The following is a 23,721-nucleotide window of genomic DNA, read 5'->3' on the forward strand; positions in this document are numbered from 1 at the left end:
TTGGCACCACCTGCTGGAGCAACAGAGAGAGGGGAACGAAGGGACAGCACTGGATTATAATGACGGTCCAATCGTGACCTGGCTGGCAACTACACATTTGTACCCACCAGAGACAGGTGTGTAGGCTACATGTGTAGTAAGGATGTGGACATACCAACACACTCTACCTGGTGTATCAGTTACAAGACATGACACCAGTGAATATTTTTTCTTTTATATACAAAAGAGGAGACAAGGACAGCACAAAAATAAGTGAGTATACTGTGCTACTGATTGAGGTAATTATTAAAATCTCATTTAGTGAGAATTTTTTTTCTTTCTTCTTCGGTCACTTCAAGTCTTTCTCAGTCATTTGTGAGCTGCATGTCATCAGACAAATCATTCAACAGCTTTACCTACATAAAAATAGTGGCATAATATGAATACAAACACATCAAGGGGAAAAAAACATAGCTTATTCTCTTTGAAACAAAACCCATTACAAAAATGTGCTTAGAAAATCAATATCAAAATGACTATCAGGGAAAATATTTCCCCTCCCTGGTATATAACCAACATTCCTGCACGAGAACCGTAAGGTTTCATCAGAAGGCTTGGGCAATTGAGAGGTGCATGGTATTGGTGGTCACCCTGTCCCAATTGGTACTCTATTCTCTATGTAGTGCACAGCTTTTGACCGGGGTTCTAGTCAAAAGAAGTGCACTATATTAGGGAATAGGGTGCCAATTGGGACGAGCCCTGGATTTTCTCTATGAAATGTCATGACCACAATGTGGGTTAGTGAAGTACACAAAAACAAATTACATTTAAGGAAAATAAGCACGTTTTGCTAAACGGAGAAGTGTCCATGGACTAAAGGTTGGGATGCAGGCTAAAGGGAGCTGTACACTGTTAGTGGAGAGTTTTGAGAATGTGTATATCCCATATCTCCTTGTTCCTGAAGTGTGCATTTGTTCACTACTACCCTCATATAGCATTGGATTGGTGTAGACATGGTTAAAAACACCTTTTTCTAATACCAGTCATTTCATTTCAAATCCATAAAGGGACGTGAAGAAGTGCACATTTGCAGGAAGCGCCCATAATGTCTGTATAGACAAGGCTCAACCATTCCCTCTTTCTCCAACTTGGTCCTCTCACTACTACCGCCACTGTTCCACATTATCCATGTAGTCCTCAATGGTGCTGTTCTCCTCCAGACCCCACCAGTCTGGCAGCTGCACCTCAGCCTCCACAGGCTCTCCACCTCCCCTCTTCTGATGCTTCCTTTCTGGGGAGGGTGTTCGTAGGTGGGTGGTGATCGCCTCCCCAGTCTGAGTCTCTGTCCACTGGGGCTTATCGCTGGGCCACTCGGCCACCGGCCTCCCCATCCCCAGCCTTGTTGACCCCAGCTTCCCTCTGAGCCTTCTCCTCTTCTGCTGCCTCCTCTCCCTGGCCTGTTTCCTCTCCTGCTGCCGGGCCACCTGGAACCGCTGGAGTAACAGGTCGCGGGCATACTCGTACAGCTCCTCATCCCATTGGTTCAGCTGGCGGATCCGGAGCTGCGTCTCAGGCACAACCTCTACGCTGGCCGCCCGCGTGCCGTTGAGCTGGGTGAAGGGGGCGATGAACGCCAGGTGGAAGGTCCTCTCAAACAGGTACTGGGTTTTCCTCTGGTACTCTGTCAGGCCGAAGAAGGCCATGCCCCGCAGGTTCCGCTTGGCACTCTCTAATAACACAGCCCAGCGCTCGTCCTCGCTCATGGCCGAGACATTGTAGCAGCCCACCAGGCTGAGGTCTGCCAGCATGCGGACCTGCCGGTTGTTGGCCAGGTTGTAGGGGCAGTCCATGAACTCCTGCAGGGAGCAGCCGGACCAGTCATCCCCGGGGTAGCAGCTGGGCAGCTCAGCCAGCGTGGGGGCGCGCCCGTCACACACGTGCAGGGAGGCCTTCCAGGTGGCACCGCGCTGCACGTGCCGCCACTCGCTCAGGTAGCGCCACACCGGGTCACGCAGGATGGTGATGTAGTAGTAGTTCCGGCTGAGGAACAGCAGACAAATAGAATATAGAGACAGACAGACAGAACAGAGAGACAGACAGAACAGAGTGAACAGAGAGACATACAGAACAGAGAGACAGAACAATACAGAGAGACAGACAGAACAGAGTGAAGAGAGAGACATACAGAACAGAGAGACAGAACAATACAGAGAGACAGACAGAACAGAGTGAAGAGAGAGACATACAGAACAGAGAGACAGAACAATACAGAGAGACAGACAGAACAGAGTGAAGAGAGAGACATACAGAACAGAGAGACAGACAGAACAGAGTGAAGAGAGAGACATACAGAACAGAGAGACAGACAGAACAGAGTGAAGAGAGAGACATACAGAACAGAGAGACAGAACAATACAGAGAGACAGACAGAACAGAGTGAACAGAGAGACATACAGAACAGAGAGACAGACAGAACAGAGTGAAGAGAGAGACATACAGAACAGAGAGACAGACAGAACAGAGTGAAGAGAGAGACATACAGAACAGAGTGAAGAGAGAGACATACAGAACAGAGAGACAGACAGAACAGAGTGAACAGAGAGACATACAGAACAGAGAGACAGAACAATACAGAGAGACAGACAGAACAGAGTGAACAGAGAGACATACAGAACAGAGAGACAGACAGAACAGAGTGAAGAGAGAGACATACAGAACAGAGAGACAGACAGAACAGAGTGAAGAGAGAGACATACAGAACAGAGAGACAGAACAATACAGAGAGACAGACAGAACAGAGTGAAGAGAGAGACATACAGAACAGAGAGACAGAACAATACAGAGAGACAGACAGAACAGAGTGAAGAGAGAGACATACAGAACAGAGAGACAGACAGAACAGAGTGAAGAGAGAGACATACAGAACAGAGAGACAGAACAATACAGAGAGACAGACAGAACAGAGAGACAGAACAATACAGAGAGACATACAGAACAGAGAGACAGAACAATACAGAGAGACAGACAGAACAGAGAGACAGAACAATACAGAGAGACAGACAGAACAGAGTGAAGAGAGAGACATACAGAACAGAGAGACAGACAGAACAGAGTGAACAGAGAGACATACAGAACAGAGAGACAGAACAATACAGAGAGACAGACAGAACAGAGTGAACAGAGAGACATACAGAACAGAGAGACAGACAGAACAGAGTGAAGAGAGAGACATACAGAACAGAGAGACAGACAGAACAGAGTGAAGAGAGAGACATACAGAACAGAGAGACAGAACAATACAGAGAGACAGACAGAACAGAGAGACAGAACAATACAGAGAGACATACAGAACAGAGAGACAGAACAATACAGAGAGACAGAGAACAGAGAGACAGAACAATACAGAGAGACAGACAGAACAGAGTGAAGAGAGAGACATACAGAACAGAGAGACAGAACAATACAGAGAGACAGACAGAACAGAGTGAACAGAGAGACATACAGAACAGAGAGACAGAACAATACAGCGAGACAGACAGAACAGAGTGAAGAGAGAGACATACAGAACAGAGAGACAGACAGAACAGAGTGAAGAGAGAGACATACAGAACAGAGAGACAGACAGAACAGAGTGAAGAGAGAGACATACAGAACAGAGTGAACAGAGAGACATACAGAACAGAGAGACAGAACAATACAGAGAGACAGACAGAACAGAGTGAAGAGAGAGACATACAGAACAGAGAGACAGACAGAACAGAGTGAAGAGAGAGACATACAGAACAGAGAGACAGACAGAACAGAGTGAAGAGAGAGACATACAGAACAGAGAGACAGAACAATACAGAGAGACAGACAGAACAGAGAGACAGAACAATACAGAGAGACATACAGAACAGAGAGACAGAACAATACAGAGAGACAGACAGAACAGAGAGACAGAACAATACAGAGAGACAGACAGAACAGAGTGAAGAGAGAGACATACAGAACAGAGAGACAGACAGAACAGAGTGAAGAGAGAGACATACAGAACAGAGAGACAGACAGAACAGAGTGAAGAGAGAGACATACAGAACAGAGAGACAGAACAATACAGAGAGACAGACAGAACAGAGAGACAGAACAATACAGAGAGACATACAGAACAGAGAGACAGAACAATACAGAGAGACAGACAGAACAGAGAGACAGACAGAACAGAGTGAAGAGAGAGACATACAGAACAGAGAGACAGACAGAACAGAGTGAACAGAGAGACATACAGAACAGAGAGACAGAACAATACAGAGAGACAGACAGAACAGAGTGAACAGAGAGACATACAGAACAGAGACAGACAGAACAGAGTGAAGAGAGAGACATACAGAACAGAGAGACAGACAGAACAGAGTGAAGAGAGAGACATACAGAACAGAGAGACAGAACAATACAGAGAGACAGACAGAACAGAGAGACAGAACAATACAGAGAGACATACAGAACAGAGAGACAGAACAATACAGAGAGACAGACAGAACAGAGAGACAGAACAATACAGAGAGACAGACAGAACAGAGTGAAGAGAGAGACATACAGAACAGAGAGACAGAACAATACAGAGAGACAGACAGAACAGAGTGAACAGAGAGACATACAGAACAGAGAGACAGAACAATACAGCGAGACAGACAGAACAGAGTGAAGAGAGAGACAGAACAATACAGAGAGACAGAACAATACAGAGAGACAGACAGAACAGAGTGAACAGAGAGACAGAACAATACAGAGAGACAGACAGAACAGAGTGAAGAGAGAGACATACAGAACAGAGAGACAGACAGAACAGAGTGAAGAGAGAGACAGAACAATACAGAGAGACAGAACAATACAGAGAGACAGACAGAACAGAGTGAAGAGAGAGACATACAGAACAGAGAGACAGAACAATACAGAGAGACAGACAGAACAGAGTGAAGAGAGAGACAGAACAATACAGAGAGACAGAACAATACAGAGAGACAGACAGAACAGAGTGAACAGAGAGACAGAACAATACAGAGAGACAGACAGAAGAGTGAAGAGAGAGACATACAGAACAGAGAGACAGAACAATACAGAGAGACAGACAGAACAGAGTGAACAGAGAGACATACAGAACAGAGAGACAGACAGAACAGAGTGAAGAGAGAGAAAGATACCTAGGTCAGTTCATTTGTCTTTAGACTTGTTTTGAATTCAGCACCTCTGTAATATAACTGTAATAATAACCAACGCAATGGTCTCAATGAGTCTAAGTCAAATGGCACCCTATTTCCTATAAAGTGACCTACTTTTGAACAGGGCCTCTGATCAAAACCAGTGCACTATAAATGGGAATAGGGGGTAATTTGGGACTCTCTGCAGCTCAAGATGAACAGCTATTGACCCAGCTTAACCAGACCAGAATCCCTTTCAACCCTAGAGAAGCATGGATGTATTTGTCTCTGATTGATCATACATAATAAAATATTAGATGTGAATTCAATTTAGGAACAAGATACTGAACAAACTGAAATTGTTGTCCACAAGTAATTTCAAATCCAGTTCTCTGAGTGACACTCTTACCTGGGAACTGTAGGCTTCTTGGGGGGCTCGCGCGTGTTCATGAGAGACGGCACGCAGTTGGTCAGCTCGGTCCAGTCCGCGTGAAGACCACAGCTCCAGCCAGTGGAGAACCGGGAGAAAAGCCACGTTTCCCTTTTACCTGGCCGGTAACAGGTGCATTTCTTTTGGCCAACATGACACTCACAAGGCCTCTCGAGTTGAATATTACGCACTAAATGTCGACCAAATGTTGTACCCCCTGTCTTCTGGATGTGTAGAAAAACAATAACATCATCTCCCTGGATATTGAAGTCTACGAGTCGACTGAGGTCTGCAGAAGTGAAATTGAAGCGGGGAATAAAACGGGCTAGGGCACAGTCCTCAGCGACGTATGTGTCCTGTCCACTGAGGCCAATGTCGTTTCCCTGGGACCCGATGGCATTGCTGCCCGAGTTGGAGGCCAATGATCCTAGGTGCAACAGTTGGCAATCGGAGCTAGGACAAAGGTACTGAAGCACAATCACGCCAAAGAGCAAGCTTATCACCAGGGCAATCAAGAGCCGGTGGTGGTTGGTGGACCTTTCATCCATCTTCCCGAGAGAAACTAAACCGCATTACTCAAGCAGTCTGACCCACTGGGCCCTGCCTTGGTTGGGGGCAAACACTGCTTTCTAGCTTTATTGCTTTCACTTCGTTAACAAAAACAATGACAAGCTAGCGGAACAAGTAACCAGGCTAAGCTAGCCACACAACATTCGCATACAAACAGAGAGGGCTTTTGATGTTTCACGAAATAATTATGTTACAGACGTGAAAACATGTACCTCTCACAGAAGCCTGCTTGTATGTCACGAAAGCATTACGGATTTTGTGTTTCCCACCAACAATTAGGTGCTTAGAGTCCCCTTCCATCATCATGTTCCCGATCCCTAAACGGTCTTCCCAGAATCCCCTGCGTTGGCTGAGGCTCGTGAAATGACGGAACTTACATACATGGGCGGAGGTTCTCTGATGTGAGCCAATCAATGACTGTATATATTGGCCAATCCATAAATATGTATCTGTACCATGCTGGCCAGATTTGATATTGTGATTTCATGACTTTGTAGATGCATACAACATCCGCATGTCAAAGTATCCAGAACTATAGAGGCGTTATCTTGACTCCTAGGTACATAAAGCTTTCCCGTCACCCTCTATATACCGCCGAAATAGCTCAGTTGGGAGAGCGTTAGACTGAAGATCTAAAGGTCCCTGGTTCGATCCCGGGTTTCGGCAGGTCTTTACATTTTGAATGAATTTGAAGGCTGCAGTGCTCGCATACCATTGGGATATTCTATGTGCCACGGGTTGAGAACCAAATACTAAAATAAAATATTTTATAGTCAACGTGTTTCCTTTTTCTATACAATGTAGGCCTACTGATGTTGGAAGGTTACGGTAGGCACCACAGCTTTTCAGAAATTTCCAGAGGAATTATCTACTCTCTTTGTGAAGGAGTAGAGACAATACCTGTAGTCTCTAAATACAGAAAGGCATGTGCATTATTGAATACTCATAAAAAGTCTAATGGGTTTAATCTGAGTCCTACAGACAAAGAACCACACACTGTGTACAAAACAATTAAGAACATTTCCATGATATGGACTGACCAGGTGAATCCAGGTGAAAGCTATGATCCCATTGATGTCACTTGTTCAGGTTAAAGGATTAAGCCTTGAGACATAGATTGTGTAATGTGTGCCAGTCAGAGGGTGAATGGGCAAGATAAAATATTTAAGTGCCTTTGAAAAAGGGTATGTAGTAGGTGCCAGCCACACCAGTTTCTGTCAAGAACTGTAACACTGCTGGGTTTTTCAGGCTTAACAGTTTCCCATGTGTATGAAGAATGGTCCACCACCCAAAGGACATCCAGCCAACTTGACACAACTGTGGGAAGCGTTGGAGTCAACATGGGGGGGAGACACAATATCTGCATTTTTCAGAGAGCATATGCTTCTTCGTTGCAAAGGTTCATTTGTTGAAATGCATATTTTTAAAAGGTAATGTTTCATCTTTAGGGTAAACCTACCTAGTATTTAGAAGACCATCATGTAAATGTCAGTAATTCAGAATATAAATTTAGAGGACCATCATGTAAATGTCAGTAATTCAGAATATAAACCATTCAAGACCATTTAAATATCTGCAGTCTTTATTTCAACAAGACTAGGAAATGTTTACGACACCTTTTCTTTTACAATTTAGCATCTATCTCATCTTGTTTTTCTCATAACATTTAGGAGATACTCAGAAGTAAAAACATGGATTGTTATGGCCTCTTTGAGACATCTAAAATGGCTGCTCATTTACATATTACTTTGTCACTCATATGAATCCCAAATGACACCCTATTCCCTATGTAGTGCACTACTTTTGACCAGGGGCCATAGGGAACAAGTGTGTCAATTGGGACACACAGACTCCTCAGTCCTCAAAGATGACTCCATGCTGTTCTGGTGGGCCGAAGACCGATGGGGTGTGCCGTCATATAGAGTGGCTTGCGAAAGTATTCACCGCCCTTTGCATTTTTCCTATTTTGTTGCCTTACAAACCCCCCAAAAAGTTATTTTAATTCTAGGTTGTATCATTTGATTTACACAACATGCCTACCAATTTGAAGATGCAAAATATGTTTTATTGAGTTTAAAAAAAGAAATGACAAAAAAACAAAACTAGAGCGTGCATAACTATTCACCCCCCAAAGTCAATACTTTGTAGACCCACCTTTTGAAGCAATTACAGCTGCAAGTCTCTTGGGGTGTCTCTATAAGCTTGGCAGATCTAGCCACTGGGATTTTTGCCCATTATTCAAGGCAAAACTGCTCCAGCTCCTTCAAGTTGGATGGGTTCCGCTGGTGTACAGCAATCTTTAAGTCATACCACAGATTCTCAATTGGATTGAGGTCTGGGCTTAGACTAGGCCATTCCAAGACATTTAAATGATTCCCCTTAAACCACTCGAGTGTTGCTTTAGCAGTAGAATTAGGGTCACTGTCCTGCTGGAAGGTGAATCTCCGTCCCAGTCTCAAATCTCTGGAAACAGGTTTCTCTCAAGAATTTCCCTGTATTTAGCGCCATCCATCATTCCTTCAATTCTGACCAGTTTCCCAGTCCCTGCCAATGAAAAACATACCCACAGCATGCCACCACCATGCTTCACTGTGGGGATGGTTTTCTCGGGTGATGAGAGGTGTTGGGTTTGTGCCAGACATAGCATTTTCCTTGATGGCCAAAAAGCTAAATTTGTCTAATCTGACCAGAGTACCTTCTTCAATATGTTTGGAGTCTCCCACATGCCTTGTGGCGAACACCAAACGTGTTTGCTTATTTTTTTCTTTAAGTAATGGCTTTTTTCTGGCCACTCTTCCGTAAAGGCCAGCTCTGTGGAGTGTACGGCTTAAAGTGGTCCTATGGACAGATACTCCAATCTCCGCTGTGGAGCTTTGCAGCTCATTCAGGGTTATCTTTGGTCTCTTTGTTGCCTCTGATTCCTTGCCTGGTCCATGAGTTTTGGTGGGCGGCCCTCTCTTGGCAGGTTTGTTATGGTGCCATATTCTTTACATTTTTAATAATGGATTTAATGGTGCGCTGTGGGATGTTCAAAGTTTACTAAAAAAAATTATAACCCAACCCTGATCTGTACTTCACAACTTTGTCCCTGACCTGTTTGGCGAGCTCCTTGGTCTTCATGGTGCCGCTTGCACAGGTGGTGTTGCAGACTCTGGGACATTTCGGAACAAGTGTATATCTACTGAGATCATGTGACACTTAAATAAAGTCCACCTGTGTGCAATCTAAATAATTATGTGACTTCTGAAGGTAATTGGTTGCACCAGAGCTTATTTCGAGGCTTTGTAGCAAAGGGGGTGAATACATAAGCACTACTTTACCATTTTTTATTTTATATAATTTTTTTAAACAAGATATCATCATTTCACTTCACCAATTTGGATTATTTTGTGTATGTCCATTACATGAAATCTAAATAAAAAAAAACATTTAAATTACAGGTTGTAATGCAACAAAATAGGATTAACGCCAAGGGGGATGAATACTTTTGCAAGGCACTGTATCCATCTCCTCAACTATCAGGCTGCGTCTGAAATGACACCCCATTCCCTACATAATGCACTTCTTTTGACCAGGGCCCACAGTGCACTGTGTTAAGTATAGGGTGCCATTTCAGACACACCTGAGGTTGTTCCATGGATCATAAAAAAGGAGAACCCCTATGGTACTATAAGCTAGACCAACACACCTGCTGCCGTGCCTACAGGAAGATCTGCGGCCATGGCCCTCAAGCAGACATTTGCCATTACTGCCCCACATTTACCATTTGAGATTGAAAAAAATAATTTGATGACAGAAACATTATTAAAAGACTGCAAGTTGAGTGTGGAAGGGCCGTATAGATATTTCCTCTGCAAAGGCTGCATAGATGTTTTTGCTGCATGTCATCACAATTTCCTGTCCTCAAGCCCCAAATGTCCTCAGGGATTCCTTCCAAGTTCTGGCGGCCGGCCAGGCGTAATCCTTGGGGGCATTAGGGGTTTAGTGCAGAAATGTGTCCAGCACCATGGGGGCACAAGAGGCACAAAAGGTCTTGAGCGAACAGCCGTGTCCAGGCATCACCACCATACATCAGCCAATCACCTTAGAAGACTTGACAGACTGCAATATGCAAGTCTGTTTTTTTCTTAACAGAATTCAAATGTAAAATAGGAAATCTGAAACCAATACCTTCAGTTAATTTGTAAAATTATGAATATCTTTTCATCTACACAATATATCAATACATTCTGAATACTGTATTTTTTGAATGCATGTTTGTAAATGCTTTAAAATAAACATGCAATTAAATAATTTACTGTACAAAAGCAACCAGTGGATAATGTGAGGTGAAACTTTTAGGTGATGTGAATTCAAACATATTGTGCTTGTCAGTTATCCAATTCAACACAAACTCAGGTACACCGTTCTGTCTGGAGAGACAGAAAAGTACTTCTGCTGACAACGGATACAATTGATTGATTTGAGAATTCCCAGAAAACAACAGTTTTTCATGATCATTAAGTAGTTACTAACGTACCAAGGTTTCATTTTCCATGCAAGACAGAATGTATCAACTTTAGTTGCAAACAGTTGAAATTATTGGATGCAAGGGGGGACACGTCAGACAGATCTAATGAAAGTAGAGGTAAATGTCTGTATGGGGTGCAAACAAGCACCCCAAAACAATCTGTGCACACAGACCACCAGCTCCTACAACTAACAGTACAATTCATTGTAGTACCTAATACATATCTTTATTACAAAAAATGTGAACACTACCTCCACGTAAAACCCTGTGTTCCAATTTTATCATACTCAGTCTCCACGTTTCCCTCATCTCCAATTCAATTCACAAAGTCACTCAATTGTGTCTTAGTTTCTCTTTTCTGCTATATCTAAAAGATGTTGAACATACAAGCCACTCCCTGCCAAGATCACATTTTTTCATGTCAGACTGACTGTGCAGAGTTACTGCCCCAGGACACCCGTCAGCTCTGCCTTCTATAGGGGGAATGCCAGGGAGAGGGAGCCCCTCCTGTCAAGTCTCCAGCATTCCCTTGTAACCTATATCAAGACTTCCCCCATACATCCAACACAGCTAGTTTATAATGATGATGATTCAGAGAACACATGCGGTATGATCTCAGTGGACTGGTTTAGAGTGTAGTTTAGGATGTGATGGATACACACCTGGGCACACAGAAACCCAGAGAACCCCTCACCAGCTAGTTCCACCTCCTACCAAACCATCAGCCCTGTAACTTCTCTCAGTGTTTTCCCACAGAGCTACCAGTCTCTTGTACTTTCAGCTGTGTGAGCCAGTCTGAAGCTTCAACATGTGACCAAGATTTCCATTTCAATGTTTTCATACACATTCATCCCTGGCCAGCCTGACGATACGGCCACTATATCTTTAAAAAGAAAAGGAAGCACACTCACACAAACCAGAAACATTGTTCATTAGTTGCTCTCTTGATAAGGGAAATGCATTTGTGAATAGAGAGCATATTGTTATAATGAAAAGCACTCAGACACACAGGCACACTACAAAACGTGCGCACACACACACAATCCCGGGTTCCAATTGAGATATCTGTAAGACACTAACACTCACTTGGACAACAACTAAAATGTGAATAATGGTAGAACTGAAAACACTGTCGGTGATGTGGCGGTGGAGATCCTAGCTTCAAGGGGCCAATCAGTTAATCGGGACAAAATGCTAATAAAAATAAAAAAAGTGAACATTTTGGAAGAAAATCGTATCGCTGTACACTTGATGTCCATTTTTATAAAAACAAAATTAAAAGTGAAGTTATTATAATATTAATAACTCCAGAGCCCCCGCCCCCCCCAAAGATGGCGGGCAGACCGAGGTCCTGAAGGCAGTCTTTTATAAAGTATCTCTGACAGTTTTTCCCCTCTTCTCTCTGGCGCTCTCTCCCTTTCCTTCCCTCGGCAGTTTTATCTCCAGTGGGGGGCGAGCAGGGCCAGGACAAGCGCACTGAGTGCCAGTGCCATGCTCCTGTGTGCCACACGGACTACGCCACTCGTGTCCTGGTGCACCACCTTGACTACGCGGGGGTTGATGGGGGTGGCTGTGGTGGAGAAGTAGATGTCCCGGTCCACCTCACAGGACGGAGAGTCACAGCCGCTGCCACTCTCCTCTCCTCCGCTACCGTCCTCATCTGGAACAGAGAGCGAGAGAGAGCGAGAGAGAGCGAGAGAGAGAGCAGGTTGATGGAGGCCATGAACTCAGGACTAGAAACAGCATTCGGGGATGAAAAGAGAAGTGATCAAGTCTGTTGTAACATTTTGAACGGTAGCTGAGTTGGTAGAGTATGGCGCTTGCAACGCCAAGATAGTGTGTTTGATTTCCGGGACGACCCAGACGTAAAAGCTTTACGCACGCATGACTAAGTCCCTTTGGATAAAAAAAGTGTCTAAATGTCATCGAAGGTTCCTTCTCTCACAGGGAGGCATTAGTCATCCAAGGTTCCTTCTCTCACAGGGAGGCATTAGTCATCCAAGGTTCCTTCTCTCACAGGGAGGCATTAGTCATCCAAGGTTCCTCTCACAGGGAGGCATTAGTCATCCAAGGTTCCTCTCACAGGGAGGCATTAGTCATCCAAGGTTCCTCTCACAGGGAGGCATTAGTCATCCAAGGTACCTCTCACAGGGAGACATTAGTCATCCAAGGTACCTTCTCACAGTGAGGCATTACTCATCCAAGGTACCTTCTCACAGTGAGGCATTACTCATCCAAGGTACCTTCTCACACAGGGAGGCATTAGTCATCTAAGGTTCCTTCTCACACAGGGAGGCATTAGTCATCTAAGGTACCTTCTCACACAGGGAGGCATTAGTCATCTAAGGTTCCTTCTCACACAGGGAGGCATTAGTCATCTAAGGTTCCTTCTCACACAGGGAGGCATTAGTCATCTAAGGTTCCTTCTCACACAGGGAGGCATTAGTCATCTAAGGTTCCTTCTCACACAGGGAGGCATTAGTCATCTAAGGTTCCTTCTCACACAGGGAGGCATTAGTCATCTAAGGTTCCTTCTCACACAGGGAGGCATTAGTCATCTAAGGTACCTTCTCACACAGGGAGGCATTAGTCATCTAAGGTTCCTTCTCACACAGGGAGGCATTAGTCATCTAAGGTTCCTTCTCACACAGGGAGGCATTAGTCATCTAAGGTTCCTTCTCACACAGGGAGGCATTAGTCATCTAAGGTTCCTTCTCACAGTGAGGCATTCGTAGGCAAACTGAATACATTATCTGGCCTAGATATTCTTCTCATCTATAGACAGGTGGGGTGTTTACCAACAAAACCACTGCGTGTGCACTACGCAACTAGGAGGTAAAAACAGACTGGGTGGGCTTACAATCAAATGATTATTGCCAATTTGTGTAAGCTTAGTCTGCAAATGTTTATTGAAAAAATAAATACATTTGCCCAGTAAGCACCAACATAGTGTCTTAATAGGGCGTTGGGCCACCACGGGCCAGAACAGCTTCAATGCACCTTGTCATAGATTCTACAAGGGTCTGGAACTCTATTGGAGGAATGCGACACCATTCTTCCACAAGAAATTCCATCATTTGGTGTTTTGTTGATGGTGGTGTAAAACACTCTCTCAGGCACCGCTCCAGAATCTCCCATAGGGTTGATATCTGGTGATAGACAGCCACGGCATATGGTTTACATCAGTGTTGATCAGTCTTCGTCACTGAAGCTTCTGCTAAACGTTCCCCAACAAATCACCCCTCTTTCAAAGTCACAGATCTCTCCATCCAGACATGGTAGCTAAAATTAATGGGCAATTGGGCTTGCTCAACATTTTTATACATGAACCTAAGTGGGATGTTACTCCACACCTGTGTGGAAGCACCTGCTTTCAATATAATTTGTATCCCTCATTTACTCATGCGTTTCCTTTATTTGATCATTTACCTGTACATTGTTACAGTTGTTGGTTAGCTAGCTTGCAAATTTTTTCCAAATTAGCATAGACGTGACAAGAGTCAAAACACGTCAACACAGCTTCTTGCTAGCTATCTGACCGTTCAGAAGACAACACACAGCCTTTTACCTCAGTAGTGCATGCATTATTGTGGTGACGTGGTCAAGTCGAGTTCTCTGGAGAGGTGTGGTTAATAGGCCTCAGTCAGTTAATCTGTTAGGGTTTACCATCCTCACCTTGGTCGCTGGAGATGTCGTTGCCGCTGTGGGCGGCCTTCAGCCAGCTAGTCATTTCCTTTAACACTGCGATCTGACTGCGAATCACCAGGTCTGGCTTTGTGATGTCCACTTCCACATCTGGGTTGGACACCTGATTGGCCAATCCGTTGCCCATAACAACAGACTCGTACCTAGGGAAGAAGGGTGTGCGTGAATGGGGAGATCCTACAGGACACACTAATTCGTTCTGCAGCAACCTTACTTTATGCCTTTAGAGTGAGTGGCTCCATCCCTACGGGCCCTAGTCAAAAGTAGTGCACTAAATAGGGAATAGGGTCCCATTTGGTACGCAAAAAATGTTGATTGGTGTCTGTGTCAAGGGAGTGACCTGAGAAAACAACCTGCCAAACTAACCTGCTCTTTGCTGTTCCATTCCAACAGTCATCCCCAGACGTGATCCTCTCTCCAACACACACGGTCTCTGGCAGCGTGGACCAGAACTTCTTAGCATGCTTCAGCTTCTTCTTCACATCCGTCGTCTGGGTAGAAGGAGGCAGGCAAACAGAGATGGATCACACATTTATACTATGTCCATTTGAAAGACTTTGGACTTTTGCTTCTCACGTAAAAACTTGTGTTGAGGCTGCTGGTTGGACCCGATGTCTGACGAAGACTTACCAGTCTGTCCAGGCTGGTGCCAGCAGCTGTGGTGGGACGTGCATCGGGGCTGTAGGGACGGAAGCGACCGGTGAATCCTGTCTCCTTGACTGAGCGACGGGACCGGAAGCCTTTACCTGGCTGAGGCTGACCACACCCCTGAAACACCTGAAGAGGTGGAGAGTAGAGTGAGCGGCATGTACAGAGACAGACGGGCGGGGCTACCAGACAGAGACGGGAGGGCTACCAGACAGAGACGGGAGGGCTACCAGACAGAGAGACAGGGGAATGCAGAAAACAGTCACAGACAGGAAGTGACTCACCTTCTGTGACACCTGCATGCTGTTCTCCTGCATGTTCATGATGGCCTCAGAGATCTTGACGTCAATGGGATCCATGACAGACTCGAAGTTGAAGGGCCCCTCCAACCTCTCAGCCAGACTCAACATTGCATCTGAGAATCAGACAACTCAGTCACAATGAAAACAACGACACCCTAAGTAAATACTTCTGGGAATTAAAGAAGCACTATAATCTTTTTGAGGCCTAGATTCTTTCGGCCATTTTCACTATGGGGCGATTTGGCTTGTTTCTACCAGCAGGGGGAAGCACACAGCAGTGTCAGTGTTTTGATCCTAAGAGGATTTAACAAGGCGCCCAAAATAAGGCCCAGTAAAGCTGCCACACAGAGAGGGGGTAGCAGGCACCAGAGGCACCCCAGTGAGGGACAGCGTGGCAGAAGACTAACACACAGCATAGTGAGCTTTTCCTTGTTGGATATGGAAGCCCTTACCCAGGAAGTTGTTCCACTCGGTGTCGAGATCAGCCTGGTTGGCCAGACAGCCACGCATCACATTGAAACAGTAGTTCTGACACGGCTTGAGGGCAATCTGGCCAGAACAGTAGGGACAGTACATCATCTTCATGGCTGCCCGCACACAGCTAGGGGACGCATTGACCTGAGGGGGAAAGAGGGAGTAAGGAGTTTATACTCCTATGCATTGGTCACTACGTTTCAATGAGGTGAATGAACTGATCCTTTTCTTAAACCAACAGGCAGGACACTAAACCTATATACACAACATATCAAATTATTACTCAAATCCCACAATGTGATTTATAGTGAAAGTCCAATGTGCAGTATCTTATCATTAATGAGTCACTTCCAAAACTGCTATAAACCTATCATGTCCTCTCTTCACACACACCTAACAACAAAACAGTACCATTATGGAATCTTGAACTCCCATTCAGACAGTGTCCCAAATGCCACCTGCTTTCCACAGAGGTTAGAAAACACAGGAGGGTGAGGAAGAAATGTTCACCTGAACTCCCCACACCTGGTCAAACATTACAGGTTGTTATTCTGGGAACCAGGTATGGGAATGTTTGTCTATTTAGGGGTTTAAACCAGCTGTTCAGTGCATGAGAACACTGACCAAGGCTACAGATAACCACAGCCAGACCAGACCAAATCTCTCTACACAGGAGGCTTTAAGGGCACTTCATGCTACTTCTCAACATCCTCCCTGGTTCCTACGTGACACTGAACCAGCGTCTCCCATCACAGAGATGCTATAATGCAACTAATACACAGGGCCTTCAGAGAGTCTTCATATGTATTCCACATTTTGTTGATTTACAGCCTAAATTCAAAATGGATGACAGATTTTTTTCCTCTCACCCATCTACACAACATAATGACAAAGTGAAAAAATGTTTAGACAATTTAGCCAATTTATTGAAAATGAAATTCAGAAATCTAAGTATCACACCCAATTCAATACTTTGTAGAAGCACATTTGGCAGTGATTACACCTGTGAGTCTTTCTAGGTAAGACTAAGAGCTTTGCACACATGGATTGTACAATATTTGTACAACATTTGTACATTACCATTTCAAAAATTCTTCAAGCTCTGTCAAGTTGGTCGTTGATCATTGCTAGACAACCCTTTTCAAGTCTTGCCATAGATTTTGAAGCCAATATGTCAAAACTGTAACTAGCCACTCAGGAACATTCCATGTCATCTTGGTAAGCAACTCCTGTGTATATATGGCCTTGTATTTTAGGTTATTGTCCTGCTGAAAGGTGAATTCATCTCCAGTGTCTGTTGGAAAGCAGACAACCAAGTTTCCCTATAGGATTTTTCCTGTGCTTAGCGCCATTCGTTTTATTTTTTATCCTAAAAAAAAAAACTCCCTAGTCCTTGCCGATGACAAGCATACCCATAACATGATGTAGCCACCACTATGCTTGAAAATATGAAGCATGGTACTGAGTGATGTGTTGGATTTTCCCCAAACATAACGCTTTGTATTCAGGACGGAAAGTTCCTTTCTTTGCCACATTTTTTGCAGTTTTACTTTAGTGCCTTATTGTAAACAGGATTATGGGGTATTGTGTGTAGATCAGTGATACAAAATCTCAATGCAATGCATTTTAAATTCCGTCTAACCACAAAATGTTGAAAAAGTCAAGGGGTGTGAATACTTTTTGAAAGCACTGTATATGTAATACTACGCACTAACATCCCTCTTACCGTGGAGACCTTGTTGACCACCTCGGGCATGAGCGCCAGGCCGCGGGTAAAGGTGCGCGCCGCCACGAAGGCCCGTGTCAGCTGGAGGCGGAGCTTGCGTGGCACGTCGCCAAACGGTTTTAGCTGCTCGGTGTGCCGGCTGACGCACTCCATGTAGGCGTCGCTGAACTCGTACTGGACGTTGACCAATCGGAACATCCTCTCCAGGAGGTCTTCCCAGAAGTCAGACAGCATGGAGTCCAGGTTGACCACGCCGCTGCCTGACACGTAGTAGCGCTTCAGCTCCTGGAAGAAGTGCTTGAATAGCTCGGCGTTCTGCACATACATCTTGCCGTATGTGCGCACGAACATGTCGTTGAGCGAGCGCTCCGCGTTGTCCAGTAACTCGCGGAAGAACTCTGCAGACAGGAAAGAGAGGGTGTAAGTCTGACAATAGCGCATAGCTAAGACTTTGAATATCAACATCACAGTTTTGTAATGATAGGCTATATTTGTGAACCCAATAGAATATTAACAGAGGTTATTATGAGGTGATATGATATTGAGGAAATGTCATTTTTGGCATTCTCAGCGTGATAGATAATGGCTTTGTAAATCTTCCAGAACATGTGGATGGAAGGGGGAGCAGATTTTAATCAACCCTCATCTTAATACCATATTTACTCTGCCAGAGATTGAAACTATGTATTCTATTTATATCTGTGCATCTAAAAAACAAACATACAGTTGAAGTCGGAAGTTTACATACACCTTAGCCAAATACATTTAAACTCAGTTTCTCACAATTCCTGACATTTAATCCCAGTAAAATCCCTGTTTTAGGTCAGTTAGTATCAACACTTTATTTTAAGAATGTGAAATGTCAGAATAATAGTAGAGAATTATTTATTTCAGCTTTTATTTCTTTCATCACATTCCCAGTGGGTCAGAAGTTTACATACACTCAATTAGTATTTGGTAGCATTGCTTTTACATTGTTTAACCTGGGTCAAATGTTTCCACAAGCTTCCCACAATAAGTTGGGTGAATTTTGGCCCATTCCTCCTGACAGAGCTGGTGTAACTGAGTCAGGTTTGTAGGCCTCCTTGCTCGCACATGCTTTTTCATTTCTGCCGACAAATGTTCTATAGGATTGAGGTCAGGGCTTTGTGATGGCCACTCCAATACCTTGACTTTGTTGTCCTTAAGCCATTTTGCCACAACATTGGAAGTATGATTGGGGTCATTGTCCATTTGGAAGACCCATTTACGACCAAGCTTTAACTTCCTGACTGATGTCTTGAGATGTTGCTTCAATATATCCACATCATTTTCCTCCTCATGATGCCATCTATTTTGTCAAGTGCACCAGTCCCTCCTGCAGCAAAGCAAACCGACAACATGATGCTGCAACCCCCGTGCTTCACGGTTGGGATGGTGTTCTTCGGCTTGCAAGCGTCCCCCTTTTTCCTCCAACATAACGATGGTCATTATGGCCAAACAGTTCTATTTTTGTTTCATCAGACCAGAGGACATTTCTACAAAAAGTACAATCTTTATCCCCATGTGCATTTGCAAACCGTAGTCTTGCTTTATTATAGCGTTTTTTGAGCAGTGGCTTCTTCCTTGCTGAGTGGCCTTTCAGGTTATGTCGATATAGGACTCATTTTACTGTGGATATAGATACTTTTGTACCCGTTTCCTCCAGCATCTGCACAAGGTCCTTTGCTGTTGTTCTGGGATTGATTTGCACTTTTCGCACCAAAGTACATTCATCTCTAGGAGACAGAACGAGTCTCCTTCCTGAGTGGTATGACGACTGCGTGGTCCCATGGTGTTTATACTTGCGTACTATTGTTGGTACAGATCAATGTGGTACCTTCAGGCATTTGGAAATTGCTCCCAAGGATGAACCAGACTTGTGAAGGTCTACAATTTTTTTTCAGAGGTCTTGGCTGATTTCTTTTGATTTTACCATAATGTCAAGCAAAGAGCCACTGAGTTTGAGGAAAAATATGCTATGACTGAGATGTGGTTGTCGCACTTAGCTGTCTTAAGATGAATGCACAAACTAAGTCCCTCTGTATAAGAGTGTCTGCTAAACGACAAATGTAAATAGACTGAAAATGTTAGCGCTAGATCAAAATAAAGATTGTTAATTTCCTACAATTCTATGCATTTTACCATGGCTAATGCTGTGTTCCTCTGCTCAAACATTTTAACAAAATCAAACGGGCATTTGCCTTGAATGGCCGCTAACCCCAGTTTGAAAACCCCTGTCCTATTGTACATTTCCACAACCAGATTGAACGTCTCCTCCATAATGTTTTTGGCAGTGTGTCTGACTGTCATTAGAACAGTACTCCAGAGAAACAGATTTAGGTCTGCACAGCACTCCCAGAATGCACAGCTCCAGGCTATAGAAAACCTGACTTGCGTCCAAAATGGCACCCTATTCCCTATACATTGTTATCTAGCAGACGCTCTTATCCAGAGCAACTTAGTTTGAGAATTTATCATAAGGCAGCGGGGTGGAACCACCACATCTCAAGTCATAGCTACTTAATTGAGGAAGAAATGTGCGTACTATCAGCAAAGTCAGAGGTAGAAAGGGGAAAAGGTCAAGTGCTAGTTCACGAAAGGCAAAAAAGAGGTTATATAGTACGCTTTTGACCAAGGCCCATAGTGCACTATACAGGGAATAGGGTTCCATTTGGGACCAGTCCTCCTGTAGCTGCCAATAGGGTTGAAAATCAGAGGGGTTATGATCAAAACAGATGGATGTTTATTTCATTTGACATTGTCCTGTATGTACTGGTTTCCCTTCACAGCAGTGTCCCAACAGCAGGAATAGCACAGTGTCCCAACAGCAGGAATAGCACAGTGTCCCAACAGCAGGAATAGCACAGTGTCCCAACAGCAGGAATAGCACATAAAATCCCTCAGCAGAAAAAAATAAAAACACTATGGGAATGGTTGTATGGGAAGAGAAACGGTTGGAAAGGGAGGAAGAGAAAGAAAAGAGTGAGGGGGGATGAAAGGTGGAGTTAAAGTTTGTTAGCGGGAGAGAGAGAGAGAGAGGCTGAATATGGGAGAGGTGGTTGCCTGGTTCCTGTAAATTCACTGCCATTCAACAGAAACGTCTCTCCACATCAAGCTGCTTCAGACTGACCACCAATGGCATTTTTCTGTTGTCACATTCCATTCGTTTTCCTTTCTCCCTGCTCCTCTTGGTCTGTCCTTCAGAGGCATTTTCAATAGGATTACTGCTCCCCCTTCCTCCCTTTCCATATAGGGACCTGTCCCCCCTCTCTCGCTCTCTCCCTCCAATGCTTTCAGTTGGTCAGTTCCTTCAGAAGGCTCTCTTCAGTAGAGACGGGGAACAATGACCTACTTCATCCTAAGGAATGTCCATCACCCCCCCACCCCCAAAATAATCCAACACCCCTCTCCCACGAACCCCCCCTGCTACCACCACTTTCTTAATCTGAACAAAATGAGAATTCCAGACTCACTGCAAAATGCTTCACCTCTCTCTCTCATGTGCGGCACCATACACCCCCCTTCACCCCTTTCTCATGCGCGGCACCATACACCCCCCTTCACCCCTCTCTCATGCGCGGCACCATACACCCCCCTTCACCCCTCTCTCATGCGCGGCATCATACACCCCCCTTCACCCCTCTCTCATGCGCGGCACCATACACCCCCCTTCACCCCTCTCTCATGCGCGGCACCATACACCCCCCTTCACCCCTCTCTCATGCGCGGCACCATACACCCCCCTTCACCCCTCTCTCATGCGCGGCACCATACACCCCCCCTTCACCCCTCTCTCATGCGCGGCACCATACACCCCCCCCTTCACCCCTCTCATGCGCGGCACCATACACCCCCCCTTCACCCCTCTCTCATGCGCAGCACCATACACCCCCCCTTCACCCCTCTCTCATGCGCAGCACCATACACCCCCCTTCACCCCTTTCTCATGTGCGGCACCATACACCCCCCTTCACCTCTCTCTCATGCGCGGCACCATACACCCCCCTTCACCCCTCTCTCATGTGCGGCACCATACACCCCCCTTCACCCCTCTCTCATGCGCGGCACCATACACCCCCCTTCACCCCTCTCTCATGCGCGGCACCATACACCCCCCCCTTCACCCCTCTCTCATGCGCGGCACCATACACCCCCCCTTCACCCCTCTCTCATGCGCGGCACCATACACCCCCCCTTCACCCCTCTCTCATGCGCAGCACCATACACCCCCCTTCACCCCTTTCTCATGTGCGGCACCATACACCCCCCTTCACCTCTCTCTCATGCGCGGCACCATACACCCCCCTTCACCCCTCTCTCATGTGCGGCACCATACACCCCCCTTCACCCCTCTCTCATGCGCGGCACCATACACCCCCCTTCACCCCTCTCTCATGTGCGGCACCATACACCCCCCTTCACCCCTCTCTCATGCGCGGCACCATACACCCCCCTTCACCCCTCTCTCATGCGCGGCACCATACACCCCCCTTCACCTCTCTGTCTCATCTCTTTCTCCTTGTACACACAGCTTCGGTTCCGCTGTAGTTTCTGTGTGCCCTCTGCCCGGCTTTGAAATGTAAAGTTCCCATGCTCTCTCCGAGGGAGTCACCAAACGCTCCTGAATTCGGGCACCAGGACACACACACACACTGCAAGTGCAGCGCTGTCACTTCCACTTCAGACTGACAATCCAAAAAGAAAAACGAAGTGGGGGAGGGGTGGGGGCGGCTTGCGGAGGGTTAAGTTGAGGGCTTTTTTAACTCCAAATCCCCACTGTGTCACCAAGGATACCGGAAACACTGCAGTACTTCCATTCACGTCCCCACACACAAAGACAGGGGAGAGGGCACCAAACTCCACGCTCCATTGACAGAGATTAAAACAAAAGGTCCTCCTACCCCCCCACCACCCCCCACTCCGGAATGTCAGTTGCCACAAGTTTAAAGTCAGTGAAAGGAGACATGAGGGAGAGGAGGGAGGACAGGCCCCATCATCCTGCCTATGCAGACATACTAATGAACCACCACTTCCCACCCAAAAGATCTGTGCTGGCAAAGATGTACAGGGGGTCAGTAACAAGGTAGCACAAAACACTTCTAGTTGTAACTTCTGGTTGTTTTTAAAGATTGTTTAAAGTTGAGCGGATTTCTCTGGCTGAAGCTATGGCCTCTAGTATGAAACCAGCATTACACTGGCATCTTGATTCATCATTAAAAACGGTTTATGACATACAGCCGTCGGCCAACAGCTAGGCCGTGGAGCAGCACACACTCCCTTAAGGGTTTTCCTGAAGAAAAATGTGCTTACTGCTCAACCATTGGTTAAGGAAAATGTAGGTGAAAGGTTAGAGGAAAAGGATCATGGTGTGTAGGGAAACACTAAAGACATATGAGGCAGTATAGCCGCTTAACCTGTGTGTGTTCGTGTGAGAGTCTTAATGTAGATCCTGACAGCAAGAATCTTGTTAGAGAAAGAGAGAGAGCCTGGAAGAATCTCTTCCCCCGCCCCCGAAGTATGAAGCACTGATGTTGGGCCCAATCCATCACCCCAAGAGAGGAGCTGACCAACCTCCCTAGCACTCCTCCCTCCCCTTTCCTCCCATAAGGAGAATTGGACTTCCCTCCTCCTCCCTCTATCTTCACAGTAATTGCTCCCTTTTCTTGTGGGGTTCCACCCCTCCTGCTGTTAGGACCGCAGTGCTGGAGATGTATGGGTCTTGATGCGTGTGTGTCCTGGGGCAGAAGGGCTTAATCCCAGACATAGTTAGCTCCCCCAGACAGACAGACAGGGACAAACACAAACCACAGGTCAGAGGGAGATAAAAGAGAGCGGGAACTATTTCTGGCCCGCACTTAATTGGCCATGACTCCTAACTCCAGGCACATGATGAGGACTCTGCTCTACCACTTCCTGTGTGTCTGTGTTTGTCTCCAGCTCCAGATGAACCATTAGCCACCATCATCATTACCATCTCCAGCCACTAAATACAACGAGCCGCAGGCACGTTTCCCGTGGCAGACACTATGCACCGTGGCAGACACGTCTGTAGGAAATGGCTGCTTCTGGACGTCTCAATGTGAGAATTGGGGTGTAATCACTAATCCAAACACTTGCAAAATGGAAGAACTAAATTCAGGTACTGTAAAACTTCAATTAAACCGCTGAGTCTCAAAAAG

General features: G+C 45.5%; 2 protein-coding genes and 1 non-coding gene across 3 annotated transcripts in view; 1 reads left to right on the forward strand and 2 right to left on the reverse strand.

Moving 5' to 3' along the window:
- Positions 1–198: 198 nt before the first annotated feature.
- Positions 199–6,470, reverse strand: hs6st2 (heparan sulfate 6-O-sulfotransferase 2). Its single transcript, XM_039012439.1, has 2 exons — positions 5,566–6,470; positions 199–2,019 (listed from the first exon to the last, which is right to left on the reverse strand). Exons 1-2 carry the CDS (start codon positions 6,132–6,134, stop codon positions 1,143–1,145), a joined length of 1,446 nt encoding a protein of 481 aa, XP_038868367.1. The 5' UTR covers positions 6,135–6,470; the 3' UTR covers positions 199–1,142.
- A 279-nt stretch (positions 6,471–6,749) lies between these two features.
- trnaf-gaa lies at positions 6,750–6,822 on the forward strand. Its single transcript has one exon. It is a non-coding gene; the product is annotated as a tRNA-Phe (tRNA).
- Positions 6,823–10,594: 3,772 nt separating this feature from the next.
- The window catches only part of gpc4 (glypican 4), a 51,016-nt gene continuing 37,889 nt past the window's right edge, over positions 10,595–23,721 (reverse strand). Inside the window, exons 3-9 of the mRNA XM_039012440.1 lie at positions 17,522–17,919; positions 15,774–15,939; positions 15,304–15,434; positions 15,002–15,148; positions 14,738–14,862; positions 14,342–14,514; positions 10,595–12,326 (exon numbers count right to left, since the gene is read on the reverse strand). Coding sequence (XP_038868368.1) covers positions 12,103–12,326; positions 14,342–14,514; positions 14,738–14,862; positions 15,002–15,148; positions 15,304–15,434; positions 15,774–15,939; positions 17,522–17,919 — 1,364 coding nt within the window. The 3' untranslated portion in view covers positions 10,595–12,102. The remainder of the gene's footprint in view (positions 12,327–14,341; positions 14,515–14,737; positions 14,863–15,001; positions 15,149–15,303; positions 15,435–15,773; positions 15,940–17,521; positions 17,920–23,721) is intronic.

The sequence above is a fragment of the Salvelinus namaycush genome, chromosome 17, assembly GCF_016432855.1.
Source record: "Salvelinus namaycush isolate Seneca chromosome 17, SaNama_1.0, whole genome shotgun sequence".
NCBI classification, from domain to species: domain Eukaryota; kingdom Metazoa; phylum Chordata; class Actinopteri; order Salmoniformes; family Salmonidae; genus Salvelinus; species Salvelinus namaycush.